At 46.4% G+C, this 16,375-nt stretch overlaps 1 protein-coding gene across 9 annotated transcripts in view; it reads right to left on the bottom strand.

Moving 5' to 3' along the window:
- Positions 1-267: 267 nt before the first annotated feature.
- MOS14 (ARM repeat superfamily protein) overlaps positions 268-16,375 on the bottom strand; it is a 223,380-nt gene continuing 207,272 nt past the window's right edge. For all 9 annotated transcript variants that reach the window (XM_086517695.1, XM_086517694.1, XM_086517699.1 and 6 more), the window contains 5 exons: positions 1,587-1,706; positions 1,419-1,511; positions 1,191-1,336; positions 915-1,092; positions 268-847 (listed from right to left, as the gene is read on the bottom strand). In XM_086517695.1, coding sequence (XP_086373821.1) covers positions 572-847; positions 915-1,092; positions 1,191-1,336; positions 1,419-1,511; positions 1,587-1,706 — 813 coding nt within the window. In that variant the 3' untranslated portion in view covers positions 268-571. The remainder of the gene's footprint in view (positions 848-914; positions 1,093-1,190; positions 1,337-1,418; positions 1,512-1,586; positions 1,707-16,375) is intronic.

Genomic DNA, 16,375 nt, shown 5'->3' on the forward strand with positions numbered 1-16,375 from the left:
ACCTCTTAGCAATATTGTGTGACATATCCAACATGCGTAGGGCAGAGAACCTTAGAAACCATCCAATAAAGGAATATTTGAACGTCTCGATAAGTATTTTTCCAACTAGAGCTAGTAGATATATATACATGTGCATGGGGGAAGCCAATAGCTATTGAAGCATAAGTCAAAGCAAGTAGGCTAAGGTAGATTTAGCATTTAAAGTGCATGCCCACTTGAGAGCATGTGAGAGCTTTTATCCCGAAAAGAAGTGAGGATGCTAGTGAGTGGCAAATGTTTTGACTTCTTTATCCATACATGATACTTAATGGCTTCGCTTGAAAACAAATCATTCATTCAACAACAACTGGATATGCCCATACTTGTGGAAGAAGGTAGAGAATAAAGTCTAAAGAAAAAAATGAAAATCGAAACGATGGAAGACATTGCCCATACGATTTCTTGAAGAAAGAATTCTAACTTTTTGGGTCTCACTTACAATACATGGATGGGGATGGGGATGGGTATCCGCAAGTCCCTTGTATGAACGATTACGAGAGGCTCTCAGAATCCTTTCCCTGAGTTATATAACTTAGCAGGTTAGTGCCAGCTGATGAGGTCGTAACACACTTTGTACCAGCTCAAGTAACTTCTTGCTACGCCGACACACATCAGACAGTTGTTCAATCGAGTTCCTGAGCGCTGCTGACTCTCCTCCGCCAGAAGCTGCTGACGCCAAGGCTTGCAAAAATGCCTTCTGCTCCTCCTCCGAGGCTACAGATGCAGGAATGAGGTGCACGGTGTTTTCTGCCCACTGCACAACATTCATTCCATACGATTGTGCCAAAGATAGAATCACTCCCATTACCTGCCGAATGTGATAAGTTCAGATTTTATCACAATGGACAAAGAAAAGATGAGATAAGACTCTTTACCTCTTCCACTCTTGATTCTGGAACAGCTCCAACCAAGGCACCGATCAGGATTCTGCACATAGTTGGACCTCTCGGTAGCAGAACAGAGTCAATAACATCTCTATACTGCTGTCCACTCACTGAGTTATACATATTGAATATATCCTGAAGAAAGGTGAGGATAGAAAAACATGCTTCTCTGCCATAAAAACACAAAATTCAGGAGAAGAATCTTGTGTGCGCCACAATCCCCAAAGTAAAACCTCAAAGTTACTTCTACCGAAAAAGAAAGCGTACCTATGTTGAATGGTGACCCCGGTCATGGCACAATCAATCAAAGCCGGGAAGACAGGGGTTGGAACTAGCAGATGTGGGCAATATCTTATACATCTTGATGCCAAGAGAAAGCAGTCATCTGCTATATCTGGATGTGCCGTGAACATCTAGAAACAGGAATTAAAACAATTTGATTTGTAGACCAATGGTTAAGAGCACACTTAAAAAGAATTCTGCAAGGTTGGTTACCTCTATGCTTGACAAAAGATTAATTGCTTGCCCAAAGAGTACAAATACAAGGTTGCCCAAGTAGACACCACAAGACTGATCCCCAGAAAATACCTGCAACTCAAATTGGACTTGTAACTGAGTTATCAGACGTGTCCTCCATATTGAACTCTTATTTGAGAGACTAACCTTCATGACTTCACTAGCCAAGTAAAGAAAACATGATTGGTGGTGTTGTTGAAATTGTTCTTGAACTTGCTCTAAGAGGGCAACCACAATATCGCCCAAGAATCTTCCACAAACTCTAACCTGGCAAAATAACCAAAGAGCAACTTTTTTGTCATGCTTCAACATTAACATGTTGTCATATGAATTGGGCCACTGCGCCATCCCATTAATGATAACCGCTGTGCCATTCAATAGAGATAACGAGACGGTGCTGTGATCGTAGGTGGAGAAGACGGCAACCATATATAGTGGGAGTCACCATGCTTTAAACTCTCTCAACTCGTCTTTTATCCAAGGGGTGTAGCATCTTGGACTCCTCAAAGTCATGGATCTTCAAGCCAGAGAGAGAGAGAGAGAGAGAGAGAGAGAGAGAGAGAGAGAGAGAGATGAAATGAAATGAAATGTTATATTAACGTCTTCAAAAGGCCAAAGTGACCTATGAGACACAATGTGGTAGATCTCATACAAAGTCAGAGTAACAAGATGACAAAATGACAAAATGAAAAAATAAAATATATGGAATCCTGAACTGCTAGGTGTGAACTAAGCAGCTAAACAGCTAGCTGGGATAGCTAGATCACAGGAGATCCAGCATCGGTCGTTGGCGGATCTCATCAATCTCCTCCATGGTCAGTAGTCTGACCGGGCGTCGTGCATGTCGAGCCAAAGTGATCCGAATCCTCTGATGCAGCCTCCGTCAATGTTGTGTAGTCCTCCGCAATCGTGGGCGTCTGGATCTCCCCAGCTCAGTCGCTCGGTCGATCAGTGTGCCTCTGGTGTGAGGCGACGAGCTCTGCTGTGGTAGTAACTCCTCCTGGTGTCAAGTGGCAGCTCTAAAGAAATCTGTGATCTGTCTCTGAGACTGGCTAGCCTCTCCTCTCATCAGGCTCTCTCTGTGTCTGCGCAGCTCGAACAAAAACAAACCCAGGCATCTCTGATCCTCGTACTGCATGACTCTAGAGAATGGTCCAAAGCCCTCTCTGAACAAGCAATGGAAGCGGCCTCGTATCTCATAGTAGACGGGGCAGTGGCATGTGTAGTGCAACTCTGTCTTAGGCTCGATGTCACACAGGAGGCATGTCCTGGCCTCTGCTGGTACTCCGCTGTATCTCCCAGTCTCGATCCGCAGCCGGTGTGAGGATGTGCATATCTGGCCAATAGCACATCGTATCCCATGAGACAAGTGGGTGTCCATGTATCTCGGCCTCGTCACAAAACCATCCTCCGTAAGCTGGAGGAGATGCTCTCTGTAGAAAGCCATCTTCGTGCCCAGCTCCTACGCTGGCTGTATCCATGTCCTCTTGGTGTCTAGCTGAGTCAAGTCCTGACGAATGAGCCTGGTGATCTCGGACTGTGTGAGAGTCAGAGAGGGCGCATCCAGTGAGTAGTGGAAGGGAGGCAATCTGTCTATGCTGAACCCATGTGCCTGAAACCATGATGTCATCTCCCCATACCAGCATGCTGTATCTCCCTGCATGGATAACTGTCGAGAGGACTCAAGCGCAAGGCGTGCATATCTGTCTCTGGGAAGTTCCCACATGCGGTGTATGAAGGAGACAGATCTCGTGAGCGCCTCAACTACTAGTGGGGGGGGCAGCTAGCTCTGCTCGTACAATAGCACGTGGTACTGAAGCCTTGGGCTCTAATGAGCCTCGAGATAATACAGACCAGAGGTCCCCCCATCCATCACTGCGGCCTGTCCTCCCGTGATGATCCAGTGAAGGTCCCCAAATCTCAGCTCCATAAAGCAATGCAGAAGCCACCAAAGTGTCAAAGAGCCAGAGCTTCGTCCGAGGCTCCTGAAACTGAATCTGTGAACACATCCTTTCCAATCTACCTAATGCTGCATGGGCTCTGGTCAATCTAGTTTCTGCTGCCCTCCTCAATGAAAATGCTGGCCCACTGAATACCACTCCAAGGTAAGTGTAGGCATCTGTATACTCCACCTTTTGCTGGCCGTATGTGAATGCTGGCGCTGACCTCCTGATCCACTGTGGGTTGGTATTAAAGACCATGACCTTGGTTTTACCAAGGTCGACGGACAAACCACTTTCCTAGGCAAACCTATGCAAAGCATCCAGGTGACGTTGCATCCCCTCCGGAGAGTCGGAGATCAACACAATATCATCAGCATATAACAAAAGTGGAATCCATGTCCCTGCCAACTGTGCACCTCTATCCCCATCTCTCTCAATGTAGTCAGAAACCTCATCCACATACATACCAAATAGAGTAGGAGAGAGCGGGCAGCCTGCTTCACCCCAATAGTGGAGTAAACCGATGTGGATAGACCCTCTGGGGTGCGTACCTGCCCTCCTACTGACCTGTATAATGCCATGACCCCCCAAATGAGCTCAGTGGGTACTCCCATCTGCTGTAATCTGCGCATCAATCTAGCTCTGGGCACTGTGTCAAATGCTTTCCCACAAAGCTACAACAGATCCTTCTCCCACGCAATCTGCCCTCCTCAATGATGGTTCTGAGTGTCAAGATATGGTCAAGAGTAGAAAAACCCCTCTTGAAACCTACCTACCCAGCTGCGCGTCTCTCTGCCCATCTACTCAGCTGCTGCTCAAGAATAGATGCGTACAACCGTGCCAATGTGTGTCCAATCATGATAGTGCGATAATTCCAAGGCTCCATAGGGTCTCCCGCCTTGAAGATAGGTACAATAGTAGATAGGCTCCAAGTATCAGGCAAGCCCTCACACATGGCACGGTTAAACATAACTGCTAGAAGCTCTGCTAGTAAATCTCTGGCATGCGTGAAATGCTCAGCCACTAAGCCATCATGATCATATGCTCTCCCAGTCCTCATCCAGTCAATGGCCTTTCTGACCATCTCAGCGGTGAAAAAAGCACATGTGTGTGGGCATGGATCGGGGGGGTCGGGAAGGGGGGGCTGCTTAGGAACTGTGTACAGAGATGATGCCTACTGGCCCCAGGCCTCTGTAGAAGTGATGGCAGGGGGGGGGGAGTGCTCATGAAAGAGCCGCCATGCCTCATGTGAGTCCTGACTCAAGAATAGCTGGTATAGATCCTGTTCTAGGCGAGCCAAAAATGCCCTCTTCTTCCGCCACACTAGGCGTCGGAAGTCAATCTGTGACTGTCTGTGAGTGATGCCCCCCAAAAGCACCTCTCTCTGAAGTCTAGCTCTAGTGCCCCGGCATTCCTCATCATACCAGCTGTTTTGGGGCATGCTCAGGTTGGATATGTGGGTATGCCTCTGCTGCTGCCTCATGTAGTGACTGTGTCAGTATAGTAGTAAGCTCCTCCAAAGGTCGCCCTGGCTCCTCTCTGCACAAGTGTCTGTAGATCCCATCTATGTATACAAAATCCGTCTCCCGCGTGAAGGTGTAGCGAGTAGGGGCTGTTGCCCGTAGCTTGTGTGCTACACTAAACTGAAAAGAGATGGTCAACGAGACAAGAGCATGGTCCACTGCCACACCAACAGGTCTGGGTCCAACCGTGAGATCCTGGATACTGGAGATGAGGCTCGGCTGTGCCATGACATAATCCATTGTGCTCGCTCCATGTCTGTGTGGAAAGCATGTAAAACCTCCCGCAGCGGAAAATCTATGTAGTCCATTCAAGATGGCCAATCCATGTGCAGTCCCCATGTCTATCAAGTGTCGTCCATACTCAGTGTGTTCTCCATCCTGTGATAATCTGGATAGGCCCGTCTCTGCATCATCCAACTCTCTCAGCATCTCCTCTGAAGTATCATAAAAGACTGTCTGATGATGTGCAGTCCTAGCATTGAAATTCCCTAGAATGATGATGTCACCATCTCTAGGTGAATTCCCATATGTCATCATCCAAAATAGAGAAGGGGGACTGTCCTCTGGGTGGTGCATAAACTGACGTACTCGGGGGAAAGTAGCAAATAGCGATGTAAAGATATCTGCCCGTCTCTGCTCTCAATCTCACCCACATGTACCTAGCTTGCTCATCCCTGCGGGCTATATGTATCAATGGCTGCAACTCCTCCTGAATAACACTGCCACACCTCCTGAGCCCCGCCCTCTGTGCTCTGATCGTGTCTCCTGTCTATAGGCTGTCTCCCATCTATATCCACTAATGTGAGGCATAGATTGCCCCGGGGCCTGATGTGTCTCAGAGTAGAAGACGATGTCTCTTCCCGTAAAACTATCCTCAAAAGCACCCACATCAAGGCGCATAGATCCATTACAATTCCAGGTGGCAACTTTGAGTGTGGTCCCATAGGTCTCGCACCGTCATGTGGAGCGCCACTCTACAATCACCACCCAACCATCTCTGTAGAAGGCAGTCTTTCCCTTCTCCCTTGCTGCTTGAATCTCTGGCATTACCTCCCTCATATGCGTAAGCTGTGTGAGAGTGAGGTCATCTCCAAGGAATATGCCCGTTTTCTTTAGTGTAGGGCGCTTCTTCAAGAAATCCTTCTTTGCCTCTATGGACGAGAAATGGATGATTAAAGCTCTCCCTTTTAAAGTCTCCCCATTGCCTTGTGTCTTCTTCCCTACTCTCCATGCCTTTGTATGAGTAGCCTCACTACCCATCATGCAGAGAAGTTCTTCGACTTTCCCTTCCACATCATCTCGGTCTTTTAGACCGGTTACTCTTATATGCAAGGCTCTAGTTTTCCTTCGTTGCTCTTCTTCTAGAGTCATGTTGATGATTGTAGGAGTGGGTATGGATGTGGTTTCTTTCCCTTTCCCTTTCTTAGCGACTTCTATCCATTTCTCGGCCTCATCCGCCTTACTCTGCGTCTTTATGATCACATCCATCCACCAAGATGTCTTTACCACCTTCTGTTTCTATTACAGAATAGTGAATCTAATACTATGTCTGGGTACAAAAGAAAGAACTAGAACAAAGATACTACTACTAGAATCCATCCTCATTAGCACTTTGGATGTCGAGAGAGTATGGCTCGAATCCTCTGCTGCAGTCTCCGTTGATGCTATGTAGCCCCTCTCCCCAATCGTGGCCGTCTGGATCTCCGTAGCTCCACCAATGCTCGGTCGATGAGAGTGCCTGTAGTGGTCGAAAGAGTGTGAGCCGAGCTCTGCAATGATGGCTGCTCCTCTGGCTGTCCCATATCTAGTGAAAAGAAATCTGTAATCTGTCTCTGGGACTATCTCTCTTTATCTCTCCCCATTAAAGTGTCTTTATATCTCTGTGTAACTCAAGTAGATATAGCCCAAGACATCTTTGATCCTCATAACTCATGACCCTCGAGAAAGGACCGAAACCCTCCCTGAATAAGCAATGGAAACAGCCCCGTATCTCAGAGTACACTGTGCAAATGACATATGTAATGTAGCTCTGTCTCTGGCTGTAGCTAGCATAAGCAGCATATCCTGTTGTGTGCTGGAATTACTCTGAATCTACCAGTCTCAATCTCCAGATGATGTGAGGATGTGCGTATCTGACCAATGGCACACTGCAAACCATGAGACACGTGTGTCCCCATGTAGCTAAGTGTGTTCACACACATCACTACCACATGTGTATGGTAACGATCAAATGTATATGGTAACAAATCCCCTTGGGAGTGCTGTAGTGAGCAAGAGCTGGCACATAGAGTATAGGGAAGTGCCATGCCCTGAGGACATGATCAGTCCACAAAGGGGAGTAAGTCCAAAGGTTTGCGAAAAGCTTCAAACTTCTCACGATACAATGCCTTTGTGAAAAGATCTGCAAGGTGGTCCTATGTTGGCACATAAGCCAAGCCGATCTCTCCAGCTAAGAGCCTCTCCCTGGCATAGTGGTGATGCACCTTTAATGTGCTTTGTGCGAGCATGAAAAATTGGGTTCCTTGCAACTGCCAATGCACTTTGACTGTCAGTGTAGATGGTGTTGGCAGTATCATGTCCAACATCCAAATCAGCCATAAGGCGTCTGAGCCATACACACTCAACCGTACCTATGAAGACTATCATGTACTCAGCCTCACAACTAGAAGTGGCTACAGTAGGTTGCTTCTTGCTCAACCATGAGAAACATGAACGACAACATGAAACAAAAACCACTTGTGGACACTCGCGTGTCAAAACAATCCCCCCAATCTTGAGTCCGAAAAAGCATGTAAATTTGGCAGCAATGACCCTCCCCCCCCCCCCCCCCCCCCCCGTGATAAAACAAGCCAAGATATAAAGTGCTACTCAAGTAGCAAAAAATCCTCTCAACATCCTGCCAATGTTTAGACCCTGGCTATGCATAAATCTGTTGACTTGTGGAATTGCAAACTGAATATCCGGCCTCGTGTTGCATACATAAATAAGGCAACCAACAACAATTTGGTAAAGAGTGACATCGACAAGATCACGAGAATCATGAAGACTCAATTTTCAAACCTATTTCCATGGGAGTGGCAATAGGTTTGCAATCCTCAAGTCCAAACTTACATAGCAATGTCTCTATGTAACTTGTCTGACACAAGGCAATACCACCATCACACTGCTTAAACTGTACGGCCAAGTAATGATGCAAAGCCCCAAATCTTTCATCTTGAAAGTAGCATTCAAATCAACCTTAAATTCAACAATATGTCCCTCACTTGGTCCAGTGATCAATAAATCATTCACATAGAGAAGGAGAATGAGAAGTACATCACCCTCACGCTTTACATACACAGTGCTTTTTGTTGGAGTGTTACGAAAGCCTCGTTTGACCAAATGAGCGTCAACCAAGCACGAGGAGGTTGCTTCAACTCATACAAAACTTTCTTACATTTGCACACTTTATTCTCTTGTCCTTTCTTGACAAAACCGCAAGGCTACGTTACATAAACTTCCTCAAATATGTCACCATTCAAGAAAGTGGTAAAAATGTATGATTGATGTACATCCCAACCAAAATGAGCTGCCAATGCACATAGAAAACGCATAGTACGCATAAGTGCATCAGATTCTGATTGCATGGTAGCCATCCAATTTTTTGAATTTTGCGCTTCATCAAAAGATAGAGGTTCCTCATCATTATATAAATTGGAGACAACCAAAGCATAGCAATATGATGCATAAGATGCATGGCGAGAGCCTGAACGAGTATGACTAGACAAAGGTGCATCCAATTTAGTGTCACGCAGAGTATGCACTAACCATTTTGGCATACCTCTAGCCTTCTCATTCTCAGCCCTCTCCACATCAGTACACATGTACATCTGCATTAGAAATAGACTGATCTATAGCATTTTTAAAAGCCCCCATAGGCTTTACATTTGCCTCATTGGAATTTACATTCGAACTTTTACCACTAAAAAGAGGCAACAAATTGTCATAAATGTCATGTGAGCTTACATTATTGTCTCTAGTACATGAGAGCAAGGACTGAACAAAATCTTCCGCAAACACAACATCCCATGAAACCAAGATACGCTTTGTTTGTGGACGGTAAAACCTGTAACCTTTGCTTTCAGCACTATTAACCAATAAAATGCATTTGAATTTTGACGACCTTATCATCCAATTTTTTGTGCTGCATTTGTGACACCGAAGTATGAGACAAATAGCCAAAAATACACATGTGCTCAATAGATGACTTTCTATCATGCCATGCTTCATACGGAGTCATAGACTACAAAGCTTTCATAGGACACGTGTTAAATACATAAGTGGCACACATGATAGCCTCAAGCCAAGTTGGTAGGATTGTTTAATCGTCCAATGCTACATTTCCGGAAGCATGTATATCTTGGATTCCCATCATAGAATATATGTGATATCAAGAGATACCGCATGTATTATTGGCATGCAAGCAAGGTCACTTGCAATATTTCAAGGGTGAGGTGTGTCACCAGGAGGTGTATTTTTCCTGTTGTCTTCCTTAAATAAGTACTAGATATTTTTATTTATTTTTATTTTTACTTATTTTCCCCGGAACCCTTGAAAAGGTGCAAGTGGACATTGCATGGCCAGTGTGAAACGGCTACGGCCGAACAGGTTTCTCACATCGGGAGTCTAGGTAGGTCAGTCTGGGACTAGTCGGGCCAGTTAGCACTGAATTCTCATGAGTATGGAAGCCTGTGTGTGCCAAATGAAGTCTGGGCCACTCGGAAAGTCACTTATAACTTTATAAGTCAGTGGGAACTAGGGAATTAACTCAAAAGGCGCAAACTCGACACATGGCGGCTCCAGGCAGTTTTGCCACTTCCAAAGACTCGGCTCTAACGAAGCACGAATCGTGCACAGGTCACTTATGTATAAAAATCAGCCTACAGTCTGCGTGTGAGTAGTGGGTGCAAGTCTACAACTTTAATGGAAAGCTTGACTTCTCCTCTGTCATGTAGCGCGATGACTTGCTCTCGTGCATCCCTCTCTCCCCTTTGGTACATATGGTAATGCCCCACTAGTTGGGCTACTCAGATGAATATGTACAGTTCTGGGGGTTTATGCGCGTTCGCCAAGGCAAGTGCCTTCTGAACAGGAACCGGATTAGCTAATTGCTAATCCCCCATAGGTACGCACAATTCCAACGAAAGATTGTGAGTTTGGAGAGTTTTCTCACGAGAAAACTCGTCCAATTTACAAGGGAACTGTGCCATTGCGTGCGGGAACCCTTGGGACACGCGTAGGCGTGTTCGCTCCGCTAAAAACGATCCAAAACAGGGAATTACAACCTGTTGTGTTTTTCTGCAGGTTTAGGGTTTCGCACTTAAACTGCAAGGGAACACCAGGGGAGCCTCGTGAGAGCCTTGGGATGCGTGTATAAGCTTTTGGGCACCCGGCAATGAAAAACAGAGAATAACAGCATGCTGAATTTCCGTGATAGCTCACCAAAAAGCTTCCAGATAGCGAGGGAATCCCCCCTAGACAGGTACTTTTGACCTATAGGGGTTTTTGCGCCGTTATGCTGCCGAAATCAGGTCGGAAACCTGCGTTTTCAGCCCTCGCCAGGTTTGGACAGCTTTGTGAAAGCTTGTACTAAGTGGTCGGATCGTCTACCTTAAATTAAATAAAGAAATACCGAAAGGGACGCCAGTCCTTGGGGCCTACAGGGTGTCGGTCTCGTGTGCACAGTGACATTCTAGTCGCTGGACGCATCTGTGTTCTCTTTCCTTCTCAATGCTTTGTGTAAAGTTAACAGGTAATTGAAATAGTACCGCCCTCTACATTGTACAGGCCGGTTATAGTGATCATCCCATGAACTCTCTCATGGGTCTCTACAATATGGCCTCAATGTCCTCCATAGTCCATTCTCTGGGAGGGCCTGCTTGATGTCGCTCAACGATGCTATATAGACTCTGATGTAGATGTAGCAGGGCTACAGTGTCACTCGTGCACACAGAGAGTTACTTCAATTGGTCACAATTGGTCAGGAGTTCACACTCGACGGACTCTCCCCTAGGCAGTGACACGTGGCAAGTGATACAGATCAGAGAGTTACTTCAGTTGGTCACAATTGGTCAGGAGTTCACACTGGACGGACTCTCCCCTAGGTAGTGACACGTGGCAAGTGATACAGATGGTGTAGTGGACACGAGGCCAGATCACCACCACCTCAACATAGTCTCAACCGAGAAGATGCCTACTTAGTACTCTTTCCATCCACCTTGGATGGCTTAGCCGACAAATGGTACAATCAGTTTGCAGAGAACCACTATACAACTTGGGCCATGTTACGACGACAGTTCTATGAAGCTTTCAGGCCCAGGAACTTCCAAGAGAAGGTTCTGGATGAATTAGCCAATCTGATGCTCCAGCCAAATGAGACTTTTGCACAACTCATGACCAGAACCAAGTCTCCGGTCGCTAAGCTTCCTCGGCAACTAGGTGAGTTTATGGTTAAGCAATGGGTGGAGAAGGCTCTTCCCAAAACCTCTCAACAAAAACTCGAGAGAGTCTCCGGACTGACGCCACTCTCGAGGATTTTGTCGCAGCGGCTACTCAGATAGAAGGATCTAGGAAGACGTTCATTGACTCTCCTCGCGTAGAGACCACCTCAATCTTTTTCGAAAGTCCCTCTGATCCTTTAACCTCTTTATGCAGGGAACTGGAAGCCCTAAAGTTACAGAGATCTCTTCAAGAGGAGAAGTCCTTTTGTCTTCGACAGGAGAAGCCTCCACATCATGAGGCTTTGGACCAGATCAAGCGCGAGCTAGCGGAGCTTAGGTCTCAGCAGGAGACTAAGGCTATGGTCTGGTGTAGCTCATGCCGCTCTCCAGGGCACCCTCTACAAGAATGCCCCCTTCGGGCTTATTGCCACTTCTGTGAAAAGTCTCCACATGAGGACAAGGATTGCTACTACCTCAAGGGATTGCGACAAATACAGCAAAGTCTTGGTCCTACTTTTCAACAAGGGTCCCACATAGTTTCCCCCTATGGCCATCCAAACCACATGCCACCTTTGCTGACAGCCCCTCCTATGTAAGGTATGTAGAGCACTTTTCCCTCTTAGAGCTTTTATAATACCCATGCTCCCTCATCTCCTCAAAGCTTCTACACCTCCACCTCTAACTCCATGCACCAGGAGCAAGGAACACCTCCCCCTTCGACTCGCCCATTGAATCGGCCTATTTTATGCTACAAATGCGGAGACTATGGACACTATCAAACCAAATGCCCTCTACCAGAAGGGTCCCCTCCCTGCCGTCATTGCCCTGAAGCGAAGGATCACTACAGTAAAGATTGTCCCAAATTTGAGTTAGTTGATTTTCATGTTGTTCATGTTCAGGTTCATTGCTGAGTCGTGCTGTTGTTGCTCTGTTGTTGTTCATTGTCTTCTGTGTTTGAATTCTGTGGTGTGAGATCTCACACACACTGCATTGAGGAGCACCCATTACAGAGGGCTTCATGATTGGGGAAACGACGCAATGTGGATACATACTCCTGGCTCCCCAATGCAACCCATTCGCCTAGTAGGAGGCATGGATCCCGTAGTGCAGCAAAGATCTTTGTCAATGGAAACCAACCTTGAACAAGAACAGCCTACTCCACCTGACGGGTCAGACAAAGATCTGTTGGAGTGGTTGGACGCTACCAAGTCTATGCCTTGTTACGGGGTCTCTATCCAATCTTTGCCTAAAGGGACATTCTCCTCCAACGTCTCTACAATCATTGAACCCAGTAAGCCACTTGAGGTAACAATAAGTGTCGAGGATCTACAAGAGTTCACATACACCTCAACCTTAGCACCATCTATGTCGGACTGTTCAAACCAACTTAAGTTCTCTGTGTCTGGTGAACTACCCTTCGCCTAGCCTCTTCAAGGCGGCTTACAGCGATACCAAGCCAGTTTCAAAGGGGATGACACTAATATCTCTCTACTCCTAGCCACGGCAACTTCTTCACCTACAGTGAAATCTTCAGTACTGCCCTCTCCAGACCCCACAAAGGGAGCAAACTTCGGCGTTTCTGATACCCACCCGGCTCTGCTAGGCCATGTGCAACATAGACAAGTATCTTTGCTCGGGTCAAGGTCATAGAACAAGATCCATGTAGCCCCTTCTGCAGGAATGCACAAGATTTTGCAACAGATTGGTTTGTACAAACTCTGTTTTTGTGCCTCCTCTTTCTTGGCTTCACCACCCCCTACTTGTCCTCTCTCGCCTCCTACCTCCCTCCCCTCTCTCTTTGTTCCTCAACCCTTCCTCCCTACCCCTCCCCACCCCCTCCCACCCTCACTCGGCCTTGCCCTCCCCTTCCCAACCCCACTCACCCCTACCCCCTCTCTCCCTCACCCCTACCCAACCCCTCCCTCCAAGACCTTGCCCCTACCCACCCCCTCTCTCCCCCTCGCCCCTAACCACCCCCTCCCCTCCCTCCTCGCCCCTCTCCACCCGTAGAGCTCTCGCCCCTACCTAGTGCCCTCACCCCCTCGCCCCTACCCACCCCCTCTCCTCCCCTTGTACATACCTACTCCCTCTCGCGCCTACCCTCCCCCTACCACCGCTTCTCTCTCTCCTCACCCTATTCACTCCCTAGACCACTATCCACCCCCTCAACCCTTCCTTCAACCCTCCAGTGTTAGAAGCAACTGCTACAGACACATTCAAGTTGGAGGTTGAGCATTGCCTTTAAGAAAATCAAAAAATTTCCCAGAGTTTCATTGCGGCCGAGGCTCCACGTGTTGATCTAAAACCGGGCATTGCTTCATTGGTACCTTCCTCGTAGGAACTCAAAATCTTCTCCAAACATCACCTTCTTTAGTCAGAGTGTTCTGCGTGTTTCCTGCTTGTTTCACTGTTCTCTTTACATTGGTATCAGAGCTATTGGTTTCTCTTTTCTTGCTAAGAAGAGAGGTCCTCGAGCTTGCTACAAATGGTTAATATTATTAATTGCAAAACAGTAAATAGAATAGGGATTTTTCATCCTTGAAGCACGCCTGCTTTATGCAATTAACGAGGATACCGTCGAGGGCTATGGTCTTAATAATGGAGTCCTACGGGGTTTGCCTATGGCTTAACCATTATTGAGCTATTAGAAGCTTGACAAGAACCGGTGCTGTCTTGGTTCTGTGAAACCCTCTCTTCTATTCCTTGCAATTAATAATATTCGAGCCACGGGTATAGATGCCTGAGTGCTTATCTTTGAAGGTAAAGAGGAGTAGCAACTAGGGCTTGAAGTGCCGAAGTACAAGTAAAAATTTACATCTAAAATTTGCCAGTATGGCTGACAAGGGAAAAGAGATTGAAATGAATGTTGATAGCTTTGATTTTGCTAATGAAAGAGCAACTAATGAAGCCCCTATACTTGTAAACTATCTTGTTCCTAGGCTTCAACAAGCCCTGGGCAATCCATCCCTCCAAGGTGAAGTGCTACAGCAATTGTGCACCCATCGTATTCTCCAAACTCCCCACCAAGAAGAGAGAGTACCTAGGAAAGCTCCCGGTGAGACTTCCAAAAGAGGACTCTCTCCGATAAGGGAAGAAGAGGAGGATCCGTACGAAGGGCTCAAAAACTTACTACTCGATGAGGCATCTCCCTCTCAAAGGAGAGCCCAAGTTTCAACGGTAGAGTCCCCACCGAAAGAACGAGAAAGAAGCGAGTCTCCTACCACCTCTGTGGAGATGGCTCCACGAAGACGGCGGGCAAAACGCTCTCCAACACCCCCAAAACGAAGAAGACCATCGCATACTCCTCTTCACCATAATTCAAAGAGGGAAGAAAGGAAACAAGAGAAAAAAAAGACGAAAAAGAGGTCACTCTTTCTCCCTTCTTCATTCTCTTCCTCTTTTGAAGAAAGTGATGGTGCAGAAAAGGAGAAACAAGGGAAGAAAAAGGTGAGAAAGAGGTCACCCTCTTCTCCATCCTCCTCATCCTCTTCCACTTTTGAAGAAAGTGATGGTGCAGCTCTCGAACCGCCTAAGAGAAGAGGCCATAGGAAATCCTATGCCGCCTGGAAAAGGTCGTCCATGCTCAAAAAGTTCAAAGAGGGAGGAAAGAACATCTCTTTCCTTACCTACGATGGCACCTTTGGTGCTATGGACAAAGTCTTAGCCTTTATCCAACAATTCGATGCGAGATGAGGGCTTCACGGAATCCTCGAAGCTACGTCATGTAGCTCTATGCATTTTCAAAAGTCCGCCAAGCAATGGTGGTCTAGCCTGTGAGCTAGCCTGCGAGCAAACAGTGAAGCTCCATGAACATGGAAAGCTTTAAGAGCTTCCATCATGAAGTAGTTTTTGGGTAGCGATGCCAAAGACAAAGTACTCACCGAATGGCGAAGCTTGAATGAATCTATTCACAAATATGTAGACAAGTTTTGGGATTTACATCTCAAAGCCACTGTCTACAAAAAGATGGATTTTGGAGAGCAAAAACAACAATTTTGTGCGGGTTTATCTGAGGATATAACGGATATGTTTACTCCCAAAGGCCTCGCACCATATTTGCGGTCATACACCATACCATGGTGGCTTCAAGAATCATCTTCCAACAAGGGGCTAAGAGAAATCTTAAGCCCATGGAAAACAAGGACCGTAGTGAGCCTAAGGGGAAGGACAACGTCCAAAAGTCTCCCAAAGGCAACTCCAACAACAACAAAGCCAAGGAGAAGGGAGTTTATAAAGGCAAAAATAAACTCTCTCTTGAAGAGCTAGAGCGTTATCGAAAAGATAACCGTTGTTTCAAGTGTGGGGAGCAAGGGCATGCCTATCGTGCTTGCCTCCACAAGAATACACGTAAAGAACCTCCTGGAGCTTCCTTAGTTGAAATTCAAGAAGAGGATGCTCATCACAAAGGATCTCCTCTATGTCATGCTTGGGGAAAGGTAAGAGAACATGATGCTTTCATTCTCTCTGACCCTGGTTCTACTAACAATTTCATATCCACAGAGTTGGCCACCAAGCTAGGCATCCAAGCCTATGAGATAGGAGATATCCTACCTACCAATGGTGCTTTCAAGGGACAAGAAGCCTCAGTCACTCCCTTAATTGGGAAATTGAGGCTCCATGTCCAAAAGCTATGTGGACAAGGGGGATTTCTTCATCTCTCCTCTCAAGCATGAGGATGTAATGCTAGGGGCACCATGGTTTGATTGCATGGCTGCCAATGTTGAATTCCTTGAAAGACAAATCTACTTTAGGTACAAGGAAAAAGATATGTACATAGATGCTAAGGAGTTGGTTAGCACCATACCCATTGTACATAAGCAAGCTTTCAATAAGTCAATAAAGAGCTCTATTTCCGTGTACATGATTTTTGTTAAAGATTCTCAAAATGAACCTAATCTTTTAGCAAAAGAAGATATAAGCAACCAAAAGGAATTAGAGTTATCTAATTTCCTCAAGGGATTCCAAGATGTTTTTATTGACGACATCCGTTG

Source organism: Adiantum capillus-veneris, chromosome 8 (genome assembly GCF_014529385.1).
Source record: "Adiantum capillus-veneris isolate H3 chromosome 8, ASM1452938v2, whole genome shotgun sequence".
NCBI lineage: Eukaryota > Viridiplantae > Streptophyta > Polypodiopsida > Polypodiales > Pteridaceae > Adiantum > Adiantum capillus-veneris.